The following is a 24,194-nucleotide window of genomic DNA, read 5'->3' as shown; positions in this document are numbered from 1 at the left end:
TTCTGCTACGGTGTTTAGCCATATGAGTCTGTTTACATATTTACCAGACTGTAACTTTATAACAGAAATAGATCAGGTGATTCGGTGGGGAAAGCGTATTCTGTAAAATTGTCAGTAGTTTTGTGGTGATTGGTCTGGAGAGAGCTAAGTGTTAAATCAACATTGATGAAACTGGGTTGTTTTAACTCTTGTGGGGCTAAAATTATTTTCCATGTGAACATTCACTATTAAAGAAAACAGTGCACTCCAAAGAAAGCCGTCACAGTAGCCTGTTGTTACAGCAATATTTCTCAGGGAAACACCTGGCTGTGTGCATGATTTTAGTGACTTGGTGGAGTGTTGGTTGGGTTCTGCCATTTGTGTTTTTCTTGTATTACATGACTTGCGAGCAATAATTAGCCTCAATTTTTGTTCTCTCTGTTTTCTTCATATTAGAAAGCATTTGTCATTAATCATGTCTGTTTAATGGAATTTCATTTTGAGTGTTTGGGTTACTAAATAAAGTTCCATTCCCATGAGATAATGGAGTTGCACCAGCAAACAGTAGCAATCCTGTGTGCATGCAGTAACGAGAATCGTCCTTAGAGGACAATATAATTTTTAGTGACAATCTTCTGCAAAAGAGAGCAACTGAATGAAGTGCTTATTGAAACAACTGTTTGGTAGCAAACTTAAGTTGCAATAAAAGTCTGCTCTTTTATTGTCCTTTGAACAGCTTGGTAGTTGTAATTCTTTGGCGGTTACAGTAAGCAGTCTGTTCTCGTTGTCAGTGTGTGAAAAGAAATGTGGGAGCTGGTGATGTGCCGGTTTGAAACAGCTTTGTTTTCTGCACTATTCAGAAGCAGCTATAAAAGATATCTTTTGCAAGTTTGTGTAATACAATAATAAATACAGCTGCCATGTGCAAATGTGAATTACCCAAACGTTACAAGTTGCGTTGTGCCTGGTGTACGTGCGCTGCTTTTCAGAATGAAGAGGGGGCTATTTGTCGTTGGAGCTGCGTATTAGAACGGTTCCCAGATATCTGTCTCGCGAAACTGTGTCCCATCTGCACTAAGCCAGAAATGATTTACCACCAGCAGTGGTAGCAACTCAGCCTGTAGAACTCCTTGCCAGAGGATGCTGTGAAGGCCAAGGTTGTACCCCGGCTGAAAAAAAAAAACCCACTAGATTTCATGGTGGATAGGTCCATCAATAGCTAACAGAGAGGGATGCAAATAATGTGTAAAACAACTATTGCATGTTTTACTGTTTACCTGGGGAACTAAAGGTGCAGGGGATGCTATGGAACTTCTGCGTTTTTGGCTTTGTGGCTGTCCCTGCATCTGGGGCTCCCCACCAGTGTTTCCTCTAAGCTGAGCTCTTGGGCAGCCTCCCAGGAGAGATTCAGATGCCACCCAACTGATTAGCAGAGCGCCCCCAGCCAGTAGGCAGCGTGTTTTTCTCGTGATGGTATGCATCCAGATAGACCTGGGTGCACATCGCAAAATTGATTCTGCAGATGGATGTTAAAAAATTAGAGGGAACACGAATCCCTGCTGCTGTTCTTTCATCTGGGAATCCCACCTGCTGCCCCTGCACCCAGAGCTCTACTGCCATCAGCACCGGGACTCTGGCACTTTCTTCCCCCCACCCCCGGGGTCCCTGCTGCCAGAGTAGCAGAAGAACACCATGCCAGGGTCTCCTGGTGTGCTTGGGTCACAGCAGCTGAGATGGACCCTGGGGCTGGCAGCCAGGACCCCCAGCGGAGTTTAACCATTAACAAAAAAACAATAAGCATCAAGCTTATCCGTTAACCAGTATAACGCTTAATGCCTGCTATTAGCCAGGATGGGCCCGGATGGTGTCCCTAGACTCTGTTTGCCAGATGATTGCCTGTTCTGTTCATTCCCTCTGGGGCACCTGGCGTGGGACTCTGGGCCTTGGAAGGCATCCTCTGGGCTTAGATGGACTGTTGGTCTGACTCAGCATGGCAGTTTTTATGTTCTTAAAACCTGATAACCAGCACCTAGGCACGATACCAACAGCAGGAGCAGAGCGTGTCACAAAGAGGACAGTTTCCTGCAAGACCTTGGAAAATGTCATTGGATTAAATGTAGGTGTCTGTGGAATCCCTTGTATTAAACACAAAGGTTACGTATTCTGGTGAGCCCAGGGAAGTGTTCGGAACGTCAGATGACTATATTAAACAACGAGCCCAAGGAGAATGGACTTTGAGACAGCATCAGGCAGTTTGCATTGGCCCAGCTTTTTCAAGCCTCACCCTGAGGACGTGACCATTGTCTGCCAGTTACCATTGCCAGAATCTGAAGATTAAAGGCCCCCAAGCTTTGATCTAAAGGAAAACCTAACCAAATCGTGGCTCGTTCCTTCTGCGCTAGGGCTGCTATGAACTTGTAACCACAGTTCATCGCACTCCCCATTGTTTATGGAAATATGCTTATGAATGTGACATAACTGGAATGCGCTTTATTCAAAACACTTCACACAACATGTCATTAGAAGAGTTGTTACCTGTGTAGTGTATTTGTGTGTATGTATCACTCTGATATTTGGCATTAGGAATATGGTGTGTACACTTTTACTCATCTAGACAGGCTGAGTGAGGGCCATTTAGGGTACTTCAGAAACTTGTAACATCAGCGAAGGGTCCTGTGGCACCTTATAGACGAACAGAAAAGTTTTGAGCATGAGCTTTCGTGAGCACAGACTCACTTCATCAGATGCTGGACCATGCTCAAAACTTTTCTGTTAGTCTGTAAGGTGCCACAGGACCCTTCGTTGCTGTTACAGATCCAGACTAACACGGCTACCCCTCCGATACTTCAGAAACTTGGTGACTCATGGATAAGGATAATGATCTGGGAATGGGCACATTTTTCCTATGAACCATCCAGTAGGAGGTGCTCAGATTCCCCATAAAGACATCTGTTTGGGTCACCTGATGCTGGGACCATCTTGGACATTGTACTTAAGATGTTGCCCTCCTTTCAGACCAACATGAAAGCATGGAAGAAAATGTCGCAATGCTAGGCAAAACTGCCTCAGCGACTGGACTGAGCATTAACAAGGGAAAGACCAAAACAATGAGGATCAACTAGTCCAACAACACCACCATGACACAGGGAGGGGATGAACTAGAAGATGTGGAGCAGTTCACCTACTTGGGCAGAGATGGAGGAAAAGATAAGGATATCGTTGCGAAGACAGGGAAAGCAACAGCTGCATTCAAGACTCTTCATCCCATATGGAGTTCACAAATAATATTTGCAAAGATGAAACTGCAGATCTTCGACAAAAAGGTGAGGAGTGATCTCTTGTACGGACGCGAGACCTGGCATACGAAGAAGTCTTCAGATCTCAAGCTACAGACATTTGTAAGCAGATGCCTGAGGTACGTCCTTCAAATCGAATGGCAAGAGTTTGTCCCAGATGAGGAGCTTTGGAACAGAGCAGGGCAAGAACCATCTGACATTCAAACCAAGAGAAGAAAGTGGGAATGGATAGGTCACACTCTGTGAAAACCGTCATCCAGGATAGTCCGCCAAGCTCTCCAGTGGAACCTCAAGGAAAATGCAGAAGAGGAAGATCTGGGACAATGTGGAGAAGATCTACTGAGATTGAAGGACAGCTGGGGCACTCCTGGAGCCAGGCAGAAGTTTTTCCTTGAGACAGAGTGAAGTGAAGGGGACTTGCAGATGACCTCCGCTCCACCCGGAGTACAAGGGATTAAGCCAAGAAAGTTGTTGAAGGTGAGAAAAATTTGACCTGAACACAAAGGCAGGAAACCAATCAGTGGGCAGCAGCTGCCAGGTGTGAGGACACCCCTGCTTACCATGCAAGGTGACTGCTGGAAACATCTGAACAGGGGAGAGGATCAGGGCCAAGCTGGGAGGCTGCCTAGTTTGTGAGAAAAGATGATTGGAACTACTGTTAGGGTAAGACAAGAAAGTTGACCAGAGATACTCAATTTTAGCAATCTCATTTGCATAGCTAAAATCGATGTATCTGCACTCGGCTAAGTTGTCTGTCTACACAGGGGAAGGTCAACAGGAGAGTTTCTCCCTTCAACCTCCCTTGCTCCTTCCATCTCACAAGTAGGACCGAGGTCGACTGTGACATCTGGTCTGGAGCAGCCGCCTCCTCATCCCTCCCACCTGGTTAATGAGTTTACTGGTTACACCGAGCACTTAACCAATTAAACAGGATTTTACAGCCCTAATCAGGAGGGAGTGAGATGGGTGGAGCCCTGCAAACCTGCTATCTGCAGATTGTGGATGCAATTTTGGTACCCCTGCAGGGCTCCAGAGATGCGGCTCTCTGCCTGAGAGAGGTGAAGCCTGGCAGAGGGAAGCTTAAAACAGCTGCCCTTGATGGCCAGAGAGGGGAATACATGTGCGGCTGCCCTGAACTTGGTGGCATTGTCCACCACGACAGAGCTATCCTGTGCCTTGAGCCTCCTGCACTGGGATTTGCAGCATGAGTGCAAAACAAAAGCCTCTGTCTAATCAGCAGTGTCTCTGTGCTCCGTAGGCTGCTGCTTCCCTCTCAGGGGCAGCCCAGGCTTCTACTTGGCTGGTCTTAGCTCTGCCTCGGCTGCAACCAAGGTATCAGCTAGCCTGGTCTCCACCTACTTGGAGAAGTATCTTGTGTTTGCACAGACTGGTGCCTTATCTCTGTATTTCCTGGGGCAGGTACCGCATCATAATGTTTACCTGGTTTTCACAACTTCAGTTTTGCTGAACTTGACGCTCTGGATGGGCGGGAGGTGCCGCCGGAGAATCTTAACCCGTGTGGTGACGCTCTTGTTTTGCTGTTTTAAGATCATTTTTGTGATGAGCTAGAGAGGGTCAGATGCCCAGTTCAACAGCATTCATCTGTCTCTGGAACGCGATGCCTTTGAACACCAGAGCCAGTCAATCCCAAAACTTCAGGGAACGTTGTAGGCATCACCAGCCAGAACTTTTGATGTGAGAGGAAACTGAGAGGTGGGAATTGGGGGACACGTGGTAGCTGATTAGCGCAGCCACAGCCTCAAACACCTCTGCGGATGTCTCCCCAGAAAAGAACTGGTTCCCAGCTGTTCTCCGTCCAGAATAACTGCACCATGCTTCTTTCTGCTTCTCTCGCAAGGAAAGTAGCGTGTTAACACCCTGAATGACTTCTCTCCCAACTAAAAGGGCTCGTCTGCAAAGGTGGGGGGTGGTGCAGAGCGCCCACAGCCAGCAGCCTGTGTTTCTATTGGTGGTGCACCTCTGCTCATGTCTCGGTGCACCTAACAAAATTTAGTCTGCCCATGGGTGGAAAAAATTACAGGGAACCCTGCCAGCTTTGGGCGCTCTGCTAATCAGCATGGCCGCACCTGAATGCCTCCTGGGCGGTTACCTAAGTGCTCAGCTGAGATTGTGGTTGTGGGCTTCTGTTTATCGGTGTGACCTATTCTTCTTGGGGCTCAAGTTGTCCGGAGGTTTTGTCTGCCATGAAAAAGTAGTGCTTTACAGAGTTATTACACCTGCAGCCAGTAGGAGCAGCCCAGTGCATTGTTCAGTTCATACAGACGGACAGCACTTTGAAAATGCCCCAAAAGAAAGGAAGCCTGGGATGGAGAGAGCAGAATCATGGGATTATTTTTAATTTGATCCCGAGACCCACTGATTTTTTTGCCTGGTGGCTTCTGTTATGCATCCCACAATCTACCACGAGCAAAATGCATCCATTGCAGCAGTGATGCAAAGACGTAGCATGTCCCTGCTGCATGTACACTGACGTGAATTGAAGCTGGGTCCAGCCGTCCTGTGTGCATGCTACTTGTGTGGTTTATGTTTTGCACATCAGCTCGGGGCCAACAAAACCACTGTGTAGATATGGCCGAAGAAGAAGGATATGTGGCGGGGAGGGGGAAGTCAAGCACACAAACCCTGGTATTGTGGCAGAAGGAGCACCCTGGCATGGGAAGTGAGCGGGGGATGGAAGAGGCCCCTTAGGTGGGGGAAGGGTGGGAAAACCAGTATGGCCCATTGTAAAATTATTAAAATCAAAGCAATTTAAACCGCTGGTTTTAATAATTATTTAAATCAGGAAACCTTGATTTAAATAATTAGTTTTAATCCTTTTTTTTTTTTTTTGAATTTGTCCTTTTTATTTATTTTCCTAAAAGAGAGTAATTCTCTTTGGTTGACAACTGTTAAAATATTGATTTGCAATTAAATGTACACTTTGTATTAAATTTGCTACTGCTTTTCGCTAATCAGCAAGATACGCGGTTTTTCTACCCCTATATTTAAGCACTTATGTAGCTCAACATTTATGCAATTTTTTGTTGTTGTTAGAAAATGACAAACAAGCGCTTCTTATTTACTAGATGATTATTTTTTCTTGTGTTCGTGCCAAGCTCTGTTTGGATGGAAATTGAAAATCAATGGAAAAATCACAAAACAGCAGTTTTTAATTAAACAAAACTATGTTAAATGTGCCAGTCCCGGGGTCTGCAACCATAGCGAGAAGAGCCGTTTTTTTTTTTTCAAATTTAGTTACAAAATCAGACCCTCAAGAGCCGCAGTGCACATGAATACGAGACAGTCCTTGGTAAGTGAAGTCAAACCGTACCTTTTGTGACCCCTGTTTTGAGAACGGTCCACGCACAGTGTTTTGTACCGGTTAGAACGTGTAAGTTACTTTCACCCTGTATTGGAGAGCAAAGGAGGACAAAGGAAACGCTGCACATGAGGATAGGCTCTTAAGCAGGAAGGAGCAATGTTCACATCCACCCTTCATGCTCCCCCCATTCCCAGGCTCTATCTTCCTTGGCGCCCAAACCTGCCACCCATCCCCAGACTTCACCCACCTCAGCCCCCAAATCCACCCGCCTACTCCCAAGCTTTACGTACCCTCCCACAAAGCCACCCCCAGGCTTAGTCAGTCCCAAACCTGCCCCCCATCTGCATCAGCCGACGACCTCCTCCAGCCACACTCTGGTCAGCTCCTTGCCCTTCTTGCGGAAGGCCACGTACAGCTTGAACTGCAGGTGCCCGTTGTACTGGTGCGTGTGCACGTGCTCGGCCAGCAGATGGCAGTACCGCTTGGTCGGCTCCGCATGCTGCCGCTGTTCCTCTGCAGCTACCGCCTCCACCCCACCACCGCCGCCTCTTCCTCCTCCTCCTCAGCAGGGCTGCATGGCTCTAGCAGGGGCAGACTCAGCCACCCCTCTCCCCGGCTCTCCTGCAGGCTGAGCGTTCCCCCCTGCAGCACGGGCAGCTCCTGGGCCTCACCTTCCGTGAAGCTGGCACTGATGGGCACCTCTTGGGCAGTTCCCGCCTGTACCTAAGGGCTTGTTCTCTCAGCGGCCAGGGAAGGAGGCTCCGCCTCTGCCACCGCGGCCCTCTCCACCGCCGGCTTCTCACAGAGACTGTCCCCCCTGGCCTTCTCTTCTCCAGCTGCCTGCTTCTCCGTGACAGATCCTGGGCCCTCTGCCTCCACAGGGGACTCCTGGGGGGTGCAAAGGGCCTCGGCCTCCTCCTCTTGCTCCATCCCCTCAGCTGGCCCTTCTCTGTGGCAACAAGGAAGGCCGTAAACAATGAAGCGAGCAGGACTGGAGTGTGAGGCGGGTGAGGGGCTCTCTGCAACTCCCTGCCCTGCCGCCGCTGAAAGACTGCAACTTAATTCACTTGGTTAATGGCCAGATCCCAGCCGCCGCCCTGCCGGCCGTTAAACCAATTCAGTTGAGTTCTACTGTTTCAGCGGCGGCAGCATCAAGAGCCTCAAATGAGCCCTTTAAAGAGCTGCAGGCTGCCAACCCTGTGCCAATCCATATGAAGAGGTTTTTTTGCATGTTTTGCATTAATATCTGGTTTATCAAACACTGTACGTAGTGAATTGAACTGATTTCCCCTCACCCCCGTCCACCTATCCTATTTGATTTGTTTTTATTTGCATTTTTTTTCTTTTTCTTTTTGGTCCTCTGTACTTACATATTGGGAAAGAGATTGATCTGAAGAAGTGGGTCTGTCCCATGAAAGCTCATCACCGAATGAATCATTTTGGTAGTCTTTGAAGTGCTGCATTTCTGCTGCTTTGTTTTGATTTGTTGCTGGTCATGCAGGCCTTGAAGTTTTTAAAACTAGTAGATCTCATCCTCTTGTGCCTAGGCTTTCCTGCTTGAGCTTGTCATTGAACTAAGGTAGGGGAACAGCAGCTAGCGGCCACCTCCTCCCCACAGGGCCTGTGGATGCAGACCTCAGCTTGCCTGATCCAGTCTGCAAGACTCAGAGCTTCAAACTCCCCACCCCACTGCAGGTTGGATGCTGTGCAGGCAGGGGAACCCCGAGCCTTGGGGTCCAGATCCAGACAAGCCACAGTTCAGATCTGGGCAGTGGTCCAGGGGTTCCCAGCCTGCTCTAGTATTTAAACCAGGGGTGAGCAAGCTTTTGACGTTGGGCAATTAACAGAGCCCAGCCAACCTGTCTAACGGAATCCAAACCGACGGAAAATTTGGTTATGTTCTTAAGAAAATCCCCCTTTTTTGGCACTGTCAGCAAATAAGCATATGGAGTACGTAAAACTAACCAATAAAACTATGTAAATGTGAATACACACACACACACACACACACACACACACACACACACACACAGAGTAACATATTCCAACATTTGTAATAAGATGGACAGTAACGGAGAGGTCACCGTGTTAGTCTGTATTCTAACCAAACAAACCAGCTGTCATGTAGCACTTTAAACACTAACAAAAGAATTCAGTCAGTGACGTGTTTTCATGGGACAGACCCACTTCCTCAGATTTATACCTTATTTTGTTAGTAAAGTGCTGCATGACTGCTGGTTTGTTTAATGAGATGCATGAGATGGACTCGAAGACCTCCTGAGGTCCCTTCCAGCCCTAGGGTTCTGTGATTCTAATAACTGGCTCCGTAAAATCCCCTCGATACACTGGCCATACACCATCAACCTGGGCTTAAACTGCAGCAAGGGAGGTTTAGGTTGGACATTAGGAAAAAGTTCCTAACTGTCAGGGTTGTCAAACAGTGGAATAAGTTGCCAAGGGAGGTTGTGGAATCTCCATCGCTCGAGATATTTAAGAACAGTTTGGATGAATGTCTACCAGGGATGGTCTAGACAGTACTTGGTCCTGCCACGAGGGCAGGGGGCTGGACCCGATGACCTCTCAAGGTCCCTTCCAGTCCTACATTCTATGAGCCGAAGACCCAGTAGCCAATCATCCTGCTTCCTCCCTAAGAAATTTCACCTGCTCACCCCTGATTTAGACAAAACAGGCCTCTCTGCTCAGGGAAGCAGCCATTGGTACCACATTCTGTCACTCCCTGTGGATGCCATCCAAGTTCTTCCGACGGCTGCTCAGCTTTGTGCTACTGTTGGAAGAACTGGTGGCGTGCATATCCCTGAACTGCACCGGTTCAGCCTAGCTAGCTCAGTTGACAAGTAGAAAGAGCCTTTCTCCCCCCAGCGTCCTGGTCTATGAAACAGGGAGAATACCTGCCTCAGAAGGGAGTTACGGGGCTTAAATGAACCTAGCGTGCTTTGAGATCATCAAACAGAAGGCACGAAAGTGACGCGTATTGTCCTTTTGTCCTGGCAGAGATGGGATCCCACCATACAGACTCCGAAAGCAACATCGGCGAGAGATGCAGGAAAGTGCCAAAGCAAATGGACACGTGCCACTACCTCACATTCCTGTAAGTAGCAATATCCACCTTTCCGGGCGTTTATCTGCCGGTAGGAGAGCCTGCAGGTGCACGCTCAGTCTCCATGTGGTCTCGCTGCAATGTTGGAGTCCCGAGGGAACGCCTGGCTTTTAAAAACAGAATCGAAAGGCAAGTGTGATAGTCCCTTCCTGAATGCATCCTTCAGCTCTTTGGTCTTACGGTGAGCCCTTGGAAGCTAATCTTGCCTCTATTTCTGTGACGTGTAGCTAGCCATCCAGAGCCCAGTAAAACTCAGCAGAGACCCCACGTAAACATAGGTATACAGTTCAGGGCTCTGGATTGGTGGCTATTTGATTGAACAAACAAATGTCAATTCCCAAGCAGTATGTCTGCCAAGTACAGCCCGGCTGGATGCAGAGAGCCACTGTTAAGGGGGTGGGCTCCTTTCTTGTCACTGGTTTTACCCCTGTTCCGTCCGGGCACACAGGACGCCGTTAGAACAGAGATCCCCAGTCTGAGACTTGCGAGCCATCTGTGGCTCTTTAAGGCTCCTTCCCTGACCACTGTGAAGAGCTGATGCAGTGCACGCCGGGAGGGAGTGAGGTACATCCCGCTCCTCCTCCTCCACCGCTGAGTGCCGGAACAGCTGATTGCAGGGCTGCATGTGTTGGGGCCCTGCAGAGAGATTTCTGGGACGCCATAAGTCCAGCGATTTTTGCAGGTCATTCCCCCGGCTTAGGTCAGGGCCCTGGGCTGCATCCCCTAAAGCTCCTCTGTTAATCTGGCTGGCAGAGGGGCAGCTCCGCACACTGCTGGGCCAGGGTGCCAACACTCCATCCACATGTTGCCCTTGCCTGCGAGCACCATCTCCGCAGCTCCCATTGGCTGGGAGTTGTGACCAAAGGAGCTGCAGGGGCAGTGCTTTCAGTCGAGGGCAGGGTCTGGGGCCCCCTGCCCCGTGCACCCCACATCCTCCCCCTACCCCCATGCTGGCCACTTCCAGGAGTGGCAGTGGACCAGGCCAGTCAGTGAGCCTCCTCCAGCCCCACATCCCAGCCCCCTCCCCAGCTCTGAGCCCTCTCCAACACATTAACTCCTGCCCAGGCCCCACACTCCCACCCCAGCCTCCTGCTCTGGTCCCTTCCTGCTCTCCAAACCCCTTGGCCCCCTGCTTGGAACCCCCTGCTGTACCCCAAATCCCTCCTCCCCAGCCCAGAGCAGTCAAACCGCTCATCCTTCCTGTACCCCAGTGCTCTGCCCAGCCTGGATTCTCTCCCCCTGCCCCCCCACCCCCCACCGCATTCGGAACCCCTTGTGCAATAAATGGCAATTACGTGTAGCTTTCACGTATTGGAAACGTATTTGAACAATGGAGAGTATTTGGATATATATTGTGCGTGCCCGTCTGTGTGTGAGAGAGGGCGAGAGGTGGGAATGGTGCACAGGGCATACAACAGCCATGTGACTCTTTGGTTAATAATGGTTGTACGTGTGGCGTCACCCAGCTGTAAGTACTGTTGCATTAGATTCTTAACATGGCCCTTAGGTAGGTGTCCGTATCTCCCCGGGCCTAAGGTGGGACATGGGGAACGACCCTGGTCCTGGCCAAAGTGGGACGGATGGTCACTGTATTTGGGGCGCCAGGAACAGGGCTGCCACCCCGCCAGCAAAGCTCCTGGCTCCTCGGAGCTGTGGGTGGCAGCCTGTGCTGCTGCACCAGCTGGGGGGAAGCTGGGCGGCTCCGTCTCCAGCCCCGATGCAGCCACGGTTCGCTCCCCCCGGGCTCAAACCCCCTGCAGCTCTGGTTCCAGCTCCCCCCAGCTCCAGCGGCTCTGCTCAGCTCTCCCCCTGGGCCCCAGCTCCCGCTCCGACCTCTGCAGCCCATCTCAACCCCCTGCAGCTGCGGCTCTACCCTACTTCAGCCTCAGTGCCAGCTGCCCCTCTCTAGCCCCGCGACCCCACCAGCCCGGGCTCCTGCTCCAACGCCCGCTGCCCAGGCCCAGGGTCCAACCCCACTGAAGCCCCCCCACAGCACCTGCCCCACCTCCACAGCCTCAGATCAGCTCCAGCCCCCGCCAGGGAAAGCCAGGCAGCAGCTGAACCACTGCGCGGTCTGGCTCCCAGCTCCCTCAGGTGGGGTAAGCCGGTGAACCCTGTGAAAAACAGGACTGTCCCACCGAAAATGGGACAGATGGACACCCTATCCTGAGGGCTCTGTAGCAACTTCTGCCTGTTTGCCAGTCACTGTAGGTATTTTTCCCCAGAACGAGAAGTTACGGGGACACGTCACATTAGCAGAGAATAAAAATTCCTCTTTCTTCCTGGGGCAGCTGTGCTCCCACACAGATCAAACGGAGAAAATGTCCTGGTCCTCCGAGACCACGCAGTGCAGGCCAAATCCGCTCTTGGTTGAATCTTGTGTTTTAAATTGTTGTTTTGCCTTTTAAATTAGATTATTTTTCTCCAAGATTTAAAAGGCTCTCCTGTGCTTTGATCATTGGGTTGGGAATAAAAGCCCAGGCTGTGGAAGCTTACTAGCTGCTGTTGTTCAGCCTCTTCTCCTTTTCACAGAGTTGCTTTCACAGTGTGGTTGCTGTCGAAAAGACTGGCTGGGTGCCTTTTTATTTCCTGCTGCTGCTGTTCTTACTGTAAGCATTGCTTTGTTAAAGTTGAAATTTGAAGGCTTGGCCGCCTTTTTTTTTTTTAAGTTGCCGAACAGTGGGAACCACTGAATGAATATTCTCTGGCTTCAAAGCCTGTCAGCAGCTTTACCTTTTGGATAAAAATAATAGTGGCTCTCTATTGATCATGTGTACTGGCAATGCTTCAGTGAACTGCAGGTTATAAATTCCGCGAGTGGCACATAAAATATGTATGGTGAACTCTGCTTTAACGAACTTCCATCTCCCAGAGATTTCTTTTGTTGAGATGAATAAAGTGTCGTTCCAGCGGTGGTTACTCGCAAGCTAATTCGTTTTGCTTAGTGTGAAATTTTATTGACTTTTTTTTTCATGGAAAAACAATTTTTTTAAAGGCGAGTTTTAAATGGGACACCTACGTTTCTATTGTGCTTATCTGCGTGTTCTTCGCAAATTACCTGCTCCTTGTAAATTTCACCCGGCCACTCCGCAGTGAAAGATACAGTTTTCCCATTAGGGTTTGTGCTTTAATTTTAAGTCCCAGTGGAGAGGATGCATTGTTGCATATTTATCTTCGAGAGGAGGAAAGTTCGAGTCTCTCCAGGGAAAAAGAAGTTTAGTTCAGGCAGTGTGGCACCTCCTGGCTGCCAATTACTGGCATGAAATTGGCATAGAGTTCACAATGAGGCTGCTCAGCCCTGGCTTTATCCATATGCTCAGAAAGGAGAGGGTAATTAGACAATGCATTCTAGCATATGCCGGTGTGGCATTCGATAAAGTTTGTTTTTCAACATGAAAACTAGAAGCACGTGTGTCAAATTAACCCTAGCCAATTAACATCTAAGCCAGTACATTTTTCCACTGTTGCTTTCCAAAATCAGTCACTGCTCTGCAGCAGGGTCCATAGTTAAAATAATCCCTTCATCTCCCTAAACCTGATGTGCAGCGCACTCTCGGACAGGCAGTAGTAACCTCTTAACTTTTGTCTGGTGGAGAATTTCCCGACGGCACACAAGGCTTATCAGAACAGCCTATTGCTATCATGAAATCCATTCGTAGAGCTTGTGCAGAAGGCATTGCGTAATTCCCCACCAGTGCCAGGGAGGAAGATGAGTTGGTGAAGCCCTTTAGGGATCCCACCGTTCATTTACCAGGGAAGAGTTTAGCTGCAGCTCTAATGGTGCTACAAAATGCTTCAATAGATTGTAGACCCTTTTGTGTCAGCACCTCTGCAATAAGGTGTGGAAAATACAGCCTCTTCAGATTAGCTGGTGGTGCTGGAGAGAAAGCGTTTATCAGCATGTCTTTAGAAATGGCCAAGCTAATCAGCAAGGGTGAAACCCCATGTGAGTTTTGTGGTCACCAGAAATGACCTTTAAAACGTTGAGTCCAGCCCATGACATCCAGTGTCCTGCACAGTCCGCACCTTTTACAGTCGCTTTCGGGGGTTAGAATTTTCTTCTGTGCAACAGGTCTTTGCCTCCAGAATGGGACGTAGGTTTGTGTCCGTCGGGCAGGCAGTGATCCATGAGATAAAACTGTTGGGCCCAGTTCCTCCCTTCTCCAGCAAGTGGGAAGACCGTTTTCAGTTCTGCTGTTTCCCAGGGAGTGGCTGCAGCTGTTGCATCTCAGAGAAGGCTTCATCTTGTGCTTGGATTCATGTGGCGCCCTGGAGCCACACTGAGAATAAGAAGGGAAAGCATATCCCCAGAGAAAATGTGGGAAAGCGCCGAGTGTCCTGCCTGTGCCCCTACAGCAGGCCTGTTCTGCGTGAAGGGCCTGGCCACCAGCCCAGTGGTCTTCACAAGATCCTCTGGTGCTGCATGAAGAAAAGCTTCCTTTCCACGCTAGTCATGACTTTATAGCTCTCTGATCATATCCCCCCTTGGTCTCCTTCTTCTTCTTCTCTTCGTCTTTTTCAGTCTGGAAAAGAGGCGATTGAGGGGCGATATGATAGAGGTATATAAAATCATGAATGGTGTGGAGAAAGTGAATATAGAAAAATTATTTACCCTTTCCCATAATACAAGAACTAGGGGACACCAAATGAAATTGATGGGTAGTAGGTTCAAAACTAATAAAAGGAAATTTTTCTTCACACAGCGCACAGTCAACCTGTGGAACTCCTTGCCCGAGGAGGCTGTGAAGGCCAGGACTCTATTAGGGTTTAAAAAAGAGCTCAATAAATTTTTGCAGGGTAGGTCCATAAATGGCTATTAGCCAGGGATAAAGTATGGTGCCCTGGCCTTCAGTACAAGGGCAGGAGATGGATGGCAGGAGATAAATCACTTGATCATTGTCTTCTGTTCTCCTTCTCTGGGGCACCTGGCATTGGCCCCTGTCGGCAGACGGGATACTGGGCTGGATGGACCTTTGGTCTGACCCAGTATGGCCATTCTTATGTTCTTATGTTCCTTTTTTCTGAGCTGAAAGTTCCAGTCTTTTTATTCTTTCTTCATACAACACCTGGTCCAAGCCTCTCATCATTTTTTGTTGCCCCTTTCTGAACCTTTTCCAAAGCCAACATCTCTTTTTTGAGATGAGGTGACCACACCTGTAGGAAGTGTTCAAGATCTGGGCCTGCCATGGATTTACAGAGAAGCAGTAAGACGTTCTCCATCTTATTTTCTATCCCTTTTTTTTTTAAATGATTCCTCGTCATTGATTCCTTCCGGGTGACCAGAATTGTCTGTAACTTCTCAGAACTGCCCAGAACCTGTGTTGTCACCGGGCCTGACCTGCCTCCCAAAAGGATTTGGAGAACAGCCCCCCAGCCCCATCCACCAGGGCATCAGTCCTTCCATGTGGTTCATGCAGAATAGGCACTTTCTCCCGGGGATCCTTTCAGCTGGAAGTGCTGGCTGCAGAAATCTCTCAGGAGCGTTGGATCTGCACGCTGCTGCCAACATACGGTGCAAAAGACAGGCCGTGGCTCGGAAGACCGTCACGGGCCAGAGTACTTGTGCTGTTCATGTCTTTCAGCTCTTCATCCGCTGTACTTTCCAACACTGTTTCACTGTCCTTGAGGTCAGTAAGCAAAGCCCACCATGCATGCACAGGAGGGGCTCTGGCCTCCTTTAAAGATAACCTTCCTTCCCTTGACTGCAGCCTTTGCTGGAGCAAACCAGGAGCTGGGCTGGTTGCAGAAAAAAAAAAAATTCACAGAGATTTGGTCTCTACTCTTCAGTCTGTATCATTCCCAGGTGGAAGGGTCTTTCCGTATCATAGCTGTGTTATCCTGCACATGACAGTGTCCATCAGTTGATCCCAGATATGCAATTCTAGCTATGCAGTTAGCGTAGCTACAATGAACCTGTCAGGATTGACTTTGCTTCCCAGTGTAGATCAGGGCTCTTCGGGCTTGTGCCAACGTCCCTTACGCCACATGATAGCATGGAGTACCAGGGTTGACAGCTAAGCCCAGAGAGATCAATTTTGCTGCATCTTTACATACATGGGAAAATCGATCTCCACAAGATCAACCGTGGCGCGTTGAACTCCCCTCCTCACCCCCCATGTAAGTATAGACATACCCACAGAGTTGTCGAGAAATGTAAGGTTGGAGCTGCGTTTTCTGTACGGCAGTGTTTCTTAAACTGTCTTCTGCAGAACCCTGGTGTTCTGTGAACAACTCGCAGGCATGCTGCGAACGTTTGGACAGATAAGTCAAAGTGTGTGTGTTCTGTTATTAAAACCAGATAAAATGTTACTTTTTCATTGCTGTGACACCAAATTAAATTCCTTCATTTTGGTTTTGCTGTATATGTTGGTGTTTATTTTGTTTTGTTTTATTTTTTGGTCTGACGACAATTTTTGGGAGAAAAATTTTCCACGTAATAGTTTGGTGTTCTGTGGTCTCACAGAGTTAAAGAAACGCTGCATTTGTGTGTGCCAGTAAGTATCTATTTGCACTTTATAAAGTGACAAAATATTGCTGTTCTGCGACACCAAACAGCAGTCTGTGCGTGACTTTGAATAGGACTAGTTGCACTTGTGCATCCAGTTAGAGCACGTGCTTGTAACTGTGAGAGATTGTTGCCTTTTGTGCCTGGGTTAAGAAGCACAAACTGTGTTGGGTGCAACAGAAAGAAAGATCTCGCAAGCTAGAGGCCACAGAAGTTGTCCCCCACATCACCACTTTTGGGGTGCATTGGACCAGACTTGCATAGATAAGTAGGCAATCTTCCTCAGCCTAGACTGGGGCGTGGGCTAAGGGACTGGAGCACAGGACCTATGGGGAGAGGCTGAGGGATTTGGGCTTGTTTAGTTTACAGAAGAGAAGACTTGGGGGTGATTTAATAGCAGCCTTCAACTTCCTGAAGGGGAGCTCTAAAGAGGAGGGCGAGAAAGTGGTGTTCTCAGTGGTGTCAGATGGCAGAACAAGGAGTCATGGTCCGAAGTTGAAGAGGGTGAGGTGTAGGTTAGATATTAGGAAAAACTACTTCACCAGGAGGGTGGTGAAGCATTGGAATGCGTTGCCTAGAGAGGTGGTGGATTCTCCATCCCTTGAGGTTTTTGAGTCCCGGCTGGACAAGGTCCTGGCTGGGATGACTTAGTTGGGGTTGATCCTGCTTGAAGCAGGGGGCTGGACTAGATGACCTCCTGTGATTCTGTGGGTCTACGTGACAGAAGCCAAATATGTAGGTTAGAATTCCCCTGGCCCCAGAAGTGAAAAGATGGTAAGTTTTCTGTTACAAATTTCTGATGTTTTGCCACTTTGGTAAGACCATATCAGCTTGTTAAATTTAACTGGTGTAAGCAGTAAAGACTCAGCACTCGCATAATTCAGTGGTAACCACACCCTTGGAGTTGTCACCTTAGAAAATCTCATTGTCATTAAGGAGAAGTGTATGTTGGGTGTGGAAGGAGGCCCCGGTAAGGAGATCAGAACTTTTGGTTTCATCAGTGGCATGAGGTTGGCACGGAGGAAGCCATCCCTTTATGTTCACCAGCCCCTCCAAATTTTATCCTCCGAGCACTACCTGCTTCCCTAGTAGGACGAAGGCATTCCAAGCTGAGCTAGGGCTTGGCTTTAGGATTTCAAAGCTTTTGTTTCAGTTCGTTACTCCTTTCACTAATCGATGCTGTGTTCTTTCTTCAGCGTACGTACCGAATGCCAAAGGATATCCATGTTGAACCACAGAAGTTTGCTGCGGAGCTGATCAATCGCCTGGAGGAAGTGCAAAGGGAACGGGAAGCCGAGGAGAAGTTAGAGGAGCGCCTTAAACGTGTTCGAGCGGTTAGTAGCGCCCTCGGCATCTCTGGAAACTGGAACCTAGCAGTAGTTTGAATAACTTGCCCAATAGAGATCCTTCAGCAGCGCCTGTGTTCAGTAACACTGATTTGTCATAGGTCATGATCCTGCTGAACCTGGTGATGTTTCATGAGCGCTTAGATGACCAGGTGCGACATCAGGGTCTCTTTCTTCAGTGATGAGCCTTAGATTAGCCAAAAAGTCATACCAGCTCTTAGCCCCCTGGCCAGCTGGGAACGGGAGAAAGGCGAGTCAGTCCAGTATGAGATGTTTTGCCCACAAAGCACAGGTCGTCCACAAAGCACCTTTCCACTCCTGATGTTCACAGAATCACAGGGCTGGAAGGGACCTCAGGAGGTCATGTAGTCCAGCCCCCTGCTTCAAGCAGGATCAACCCCAACTAAGTCATCCCAGCCAGGACCTTGTCCAGCCGGGACTCAAAAACCTCAAGGGATGGAGAATCCACCACCTCTCTAGGCAACACATTCCAGTGCTTTACCACCCTCCTGGTGAAGTAGTTTTTCCTAATATCTAACCTACACCTCACCCTCTTCAACTTCAGACCATTACTCCTTGTTCTGCCATCTGACACCACTGAGAACAGTTTCTCACCCTCCTCTTTAGAGCTCCCCTTCAGGAAGTTGAAGGCTGCTATTAAATCACCCCTAAGTCTTCTCTACTGTAAACTAAACAAGCCCAAATCCCTCAGCCTCACCCCATAGGTCCTGTGCTCCAGCCCCTTAATCGTTTTTGTTGCCCTCTGCTGAATCTGCTCCAGTACCTCTACCACGTTCGGTGTTCCTAGGTTGGCGTCCACGCTGTTCTGTAGACGCAGATGTTTTGCTGAGCACATCAGGGTGTTGTTACTTCACAGTCCTCAGGCAGCTGCATAGTTAAGGTCCCACGTGGAATTAATTTTGTGCATCTCTGTTCCTAGCGACCGACTGTCCACCAAGCCAGATCTCCACTCCACAGAACCAAAGGGCTCCCCAGTTGACTGCTTCAGCAGAGATGTCAACAGCTTGGTTGCATCTGAAACTCATGTAATCTCTAGGGTGGCCCATTGGCCTCAGGACAATGAATAAAGGCAGCTGGTGTGGACAAGCTTGAACTACCATTGCCTGCTCTATTTCTACAGTACTGCTGTGCGGAAGAGCTTTAGCTGTGGCCCAGCCGATTAGCCGAGCACCCACAACCGGCAGCGTGTTTCTCTTCTCTTGCGGTGGTGCACGTGCCCACCTACCTTGGTGCACATAATAAAATTTATTCCAGCCACAGATGGAAAAAATTAGAGGGCGCCCTGGTTAAGTCTCCAGGGCTGTCAGTTGAAGACCTTCCATACAAATGGATTGCTTAGGTTTGTCAGCGATCGCTTTTTGAGGTGCTAGTGTAGGGGTTAGAATGTTTGACGTGAATTGTAGCTGATCCAGATGCCGGCGGGTCTGGGGTTGGAATGGTGACGTAGCCCACGGCTTAGTTTAACCAGCTTGTTCGCTTTCAGCCTAGATTCCAGGTGCTGACTTTGGCGGTAAGGGCTGCTCTTCCAGACCAGGCTCCCAGCAGAGCTTTAGCACCCGCCGATGCTCCTCAACCCTGGCTTGGCGTCTTCCCTGGTGATACAGGCAGGGACCCCTCTGCTCTCACATGCAGCCCTGCCATTGCCCAGGACCTGCACTCGCAGCTCTGGTGTACTGATTTAGATAGAATAAAGCAGGGGTCTGCAACCTACAGCTCCAGAGCCATGTGGGGCTCTTTAAGGACTTCTTTGTGGCTTCCAGTGTTGTCATTGCAAAGTAATTAAAAAAAAAAAAAAAACCCTCCTGATTATTTTAGATATTTCGGTGAATTCTACAAGCCGAACAAAGAACAACTCACACGCATCGCAGCTCTTCAATTATTGATTTTTTTTTCTTTTTTTAAACCAAATTCAAAACAAATGGCTCTTTTGGTTGCCAATCCCTGGAATAAAGGAGCCAAAGAGTTAGAGGAGTTAACATGATCCTGAGACTGACTGCCAATGACCATGTTAAGCAAGGTTGGGGGGTGGCAGACGGAGCCCTGGCAAACACACAATTAAACAACTTTTAGCCCTTTATTAGATGAAGAAAAGAAGGAAGCGGTTAAAGCAGTTGAGATGTGAGGCTTTGAGCTGAGCCGCATCTTCCATTTCCCTTTAGTGGGAGAGAGTCTTCGGAGACCACAGAGAATGGGTGGATGATATAGTAGATTGATGTGGAGGTAGTCTACGGAAGCTAAGCTGCTCCACACTGGACAGGGAGGGATGGAAGGAAATAATGAGGGAGGCATTGGACACCAAAGGGCGCTGAGCCCATCGTGGTGGTGATGAGTCTTCAGAGAGGAAAACCCAGCTTGCTGGGCTCTCAGATGGTCTTGAGCTTGGTAATGCCCATCCTTTGTAGAAAAAACAGCAGTTGATATGGGCTGTTGTTCCTGCTGTCCCGGAAAGTCCAGTTACATCCTCTAAAGGAGACACACAAAGGAAGGGATGAGAGTGACAAAGGCTTTTTAAAAAATGTAGCTTCTCTCTTTGGTTTGGACTCAGTTGCTACCTCCGTGCTGGGGAAACACAAGCCCCGCACATGGGCTGGACATTTGGTGACCTTTGCCATTCCTGAAGAAGAGCTTGGTGGAGCTCAGAAGGTGGTTTCCCATGCTAAGACTTTGGCCTAGTAAAAGAAGCTGCTCACCCACCCTGTCTTACCAGCAAACTTGTACCAGCACCAGACTGTTCAGGACAGCCTTGCTCTGAGCTGCCTCTTTGGTGACCGCCTACGGCAGTCTCATCCAGCTAAGCCAGAGTCCTATGGAACAGAAGGCAAAAGGAAGCGGACAGGAGAGAGAAGAGAAGAGGAGGGGAAGGGAAGGCCCGCGTAGGTGGGGTTGTGTCTCACAAGGCCTCGCTTCCCAGGTGCTGGCTGGAATTCATAGAATCATAGAACACTAGGACCGGAAAGGTCCTTGAGAGGCCATCGAGTCCAGTCCCCTGCCCCGACGGCAGGATCGACCACTATCTACACCATCCCTGATAGACATCTATCTAATCTGTTCTTAAATATCTCCAGCGAGGGAGAGTCCACAAACTGAAGACAGCAGTGTCCTTTGGCTCCCTCTGTCTGGCACAGTCTGGTCAGGGCCTCTCTCAGGATTCGGACAAAGGAGGCCAGACGGTAGGTCCCTGGAGTTCGTGGTGGTAGGAGCCATAAGGGTGAACATGGCTCCTTCTCTTTTCTTGTCTATCCGTCCCCGGCAATTGTTGTAACCAGCCCCACTTCACCCCACCTGGTGTGATGGGCAGAACGATCTGTCTTCTGCTTGGTTCACAAGTCAAGCCTTATGTGCAACATGCCAGTTTTGGTTCACCGATATCTAGTCCCACACATTCCCCAAACGTGACCTTAACACAGTTCTTGTTGCTGGCCACGGCCCCTGGCAGCGGAACGAACTCTCCTATGGCTTTCTCTCCTATCCTCTTTGGACATCCGCAGATACGTAAGGTGATTATTTTCCCCCAGGTTACGTACTGTGACTTTTATCTCAACCTGAAATTATTAGGGTGTTAAGCGTGGGGCGGGATTTCGGCATCCCTAACTCAATGAGCAGAGCTGCGCAGACTTCCCCAGGTCGTAGTGTCATTGCTGGAGAGTAGGCAGATGTGGTTTGTAAATGCTCACTGTTGCATTCTGAACCTGATTGAAGGGACCTCGGACAATATTTCAACCAACAGGCCCCACCTAGTGGGCACTGAAGAGCTGATTTCGTGATTCTCTTCTGGAAAGCGCCGTCTGCAGGGCCCGTGTGTCTCCAGAACGTGGCCAGCAATGCGTCCTTCTCAGCAGCACTGATATAGGTGCTGGAGCTCACGCCCAGGAAGGGCTAGAGTACGTGCTTCTCAGAACCCCGGGTAAAACAGGGATGGTTGTGGAGATAAAACCCCAGAAGATCATTCAGTGCAGGCATCTGAGTGTACATTTTGAAGATATATTTAACTACAGGTTGGACCTCCTGAATCCAGCCCTCTCGGGACCCTGCTAGAACTGAGAGGTGTGGGGGGTGGGGCTGTGTGTCAATTCCAGCCCCTCTGCTGCCAGCCTCCAGGTTCTCCCAGGGGGCTCCCGGCTTCCCGACTGGGCTTCGCCCTGCTCCCGGCCCAGAATCGCTCTATCTACGTTCGATTTATCAGGCCATCCACATGGCGACCTCCCTTGCTCCTCAGGAGAAGGAGGGGTGCCAGGGTTGACTGTCGAGCCCTGATGGGCTAAATCGAACCCCGGAAGATCAACCCTGATCAGGTGGATCTTCCGGTAAGAATGGACCTCCTCAGTGACCTCCTGAGGTCGCCTCCAGACCTCTGGTTCTATGACTCTGTGTATTCTGCATTGGAGTCCTGGACAGAACATGAGTCCCTGGCCCCTGGTCCATTCCTGTAAGCAGAGCCCCGTTGCCTTTCTGTATGCAGCCCCCTCCTTGCACGCTGCACTGATATCCCAGCCTGGCACCATTTCATTTGGCAGGTGCAGTGTGGCCCGGTGAATGAGTTTGGTCTGCTGTACGACAAACCTGGGCCCCAATTTGACCTTGTGCAGTTTCAGCTGTTTTAGCTGCAAGCGAGTAACAAGAGCTGGGAGGTGCCAGAGGAGAATTAACCATCAGCAGAAGGAGAGCCTGGAATGGACTGCCTTCGGGTGCCCCAGCCAATATGCCTTCCGCCCGGCCACAGCACAATTCCTCTGCCACGTCTGTTCTTCCAGCCACTGGGCCCGTGTCCGTGATGAGCCTGTTCCCAGTTGGGAGCAGCCTGACCCCACGCTGCATGGCACAGTGCCACCTGCCAGCCTGAGCCTGCACGGGCACCATCTGGCCAATCCCCGCTTGCTCCGCTGAATGCAGCGGACCAGCTGACACTCTTGTCTGCTTGCGTCGGGAGCCGGGCGGTGTACACTGACTCCGGGAGAGCGCAGGGAGGGGGAATCTGTGCGCATGAAAGGTTCAGACAAGCTGCCATTTTGCCAAGCAGCTCCTTGGCCGAATGAGCTGAGATTTGCACCGCTTGGTCTCCACCTGACCGGGATAGGTCACACCCACCCTTCTGCTGCTTCAGCCACAGCTGCAGTCGTCCGTCCCCCCACCCCGCCGGGAACACATGGCCCTGTGGAACCTCAACCCTAAAGGCTGTTGGCCTTCCAGGGCCGCCTCGTCAGGCTGAGCTCCTCTGGGAAGGACCCACCCTGCCGCGAGAGTTCGAGGAGCCCCTCGCTAGTTGCAAGGGTTTCCAAAGCCAGTAACAGCTGTGATACCCCCGTGCTATTACTTTGCGTGGGCGTGCCTCGTGGTGTGTCATTTCACTCACCTGCATCCGCTACCCAAGCCGCACTCACGCTCGCCTGTTAGGGTTATCGTGGATGTAGAGGAAAAGACCCCGTTTCTTCCTGGGAACGACTGGGGAGAACACAGCAAATTCCAGCCGGACATGAGACTGCCCAGTCGGGCGTGCTTTTCTCTGCATGAGCATTCTGCGTGTGCTTACTGGACCCGCTGTCTGGGCCTTGCTCTGCGACCCTTCCCAAGTAAGCTTGTTTAGGTCTCGCCAAGCCCTACGGTGTCTGTATTGAAAGGGCCCCTCTCGGGTGCAGGCGGGAACTGTCTTGGAGAGGGAGCCGGAGCCCTGCAGCTCACAGGGAGAAAGAGGAGCTGAATCCTCCTGCGTGCTGGCAGCCACTCCTGCTCTGTTTAACACACGCGTTCCTCAGTCGGGGGGACCCGGTTTCCTCGGTTGCTTTCAAGCACAAGTGTGGTAGTGGTGGCTGTGGCATGTGGGAAAGGAGTCATGGGAGAGCCCTGGGCAGAATGAGCTCCTCGGCATTCAAGAGCGGGTGCAGCAAAAGAAAGGGTGGTGTGGGCGCTAGGCTGAAGCAGGTGGCTTCCCAGAGCTTGCTTTCTCTCCTTTCCGGGCTTTGCACCCTCATCCCTCTTGTGAAGGGTGCCCATTCTTTGCATGAATGTTCTAATTACGTGCCTGACACGGGTAACGTCAGGTTTTCAGCTCTCGAGCACAGCCGAGTGCAGAAATCGCTGACTTCTCCCCTTCATCTGCACTGACCCCTTGCCACTTTCAGAGCTAATGAAGTGCCTGCCACAGATGATGCTTACAGCTGGTGTGTGCCAGTGTGCTCTGGCGGATAACGCTGGTGCTGCAGGGTCCCCAGCCTTTTCAGTAACACGGCACACTTCAGTGAGGTGAGCAATTCCACAGCATGTGCACTTTTTTCAGCTGATTCGATTGCTCATAAACGTTGCCCTTCCCCGCCAGCCTATTGGAGCATTAAAACCATGTCCCGCTGCCAGTAGGTTCCCGCCCCACCCCCCCTTCCTTTCTCCTTGGCACAGCAGGGAATAGGCTTGAGCCCTAGCTGGCACAGGGTCCTCAGTTTCCCCTTGTGGTGGCTCTGCAGAGGAAATTGACCAAGTTCCAGGGCACAGGTGGACGGTTCTCAGGGCACACCGAACATCCTGCTCTCTAATGTGTGGCTTGTCGTCTGCGAGAGGAGAGCGGGGAGCAGGCTGAATTGTTTGAATTCTCCTGTGTAAGTAACAAATAAAGGCAGGA

The 24,194-nt window shown here is 50.0% G+C and overlaps 1 protein-coding gene across 2 annotated transcripts in view; it reads left to right on the top strand.

The window, feature by feature from the left end:
* The window catches only part of AXIN1 (axin 1), a 114,734-nt gene that overhangs the window by 72,309 nt on the left and 18,231 nt on the right, over nt 1-24,194 (top strand). For both annotated transcript variants that reach the window (XM_075010836.1, XM_075010837.1), the window contains exons 4-5: nt 9,610-9,706; nt 17,417-17,554. In XM_075010836.1, coding sequence (XP_074866937.1) covers nt 9,610-9,706; nt 17,417-17,554 — 235 coding nt within the window. The remainder of the gene's footprint in view (nt 1-9,609; nt 9,707-17,416; nt 17,555-24,194) is intronic.

The sequence above is a fragment of the Carettochelys insculpta genome, chromosome 16 (genome assembly GCF_033958435.1).
Source record: "Carettochelys insculpta isolate YL-2023 chromosome 16, ASM3395843v1, whole genome shotgun sequence".
NCBI classification, from domain to species: Eukaryota; Metazoa; Chordata; order Testudines; family Carettochelyidae; genus Carettochelys; species Carettochelys insculpta.
The sequence above is the reverse complement of the archived record's forward strand: the minus strand, read 5'-3'. Positions and strand labels throughout refer to the sequence as shown.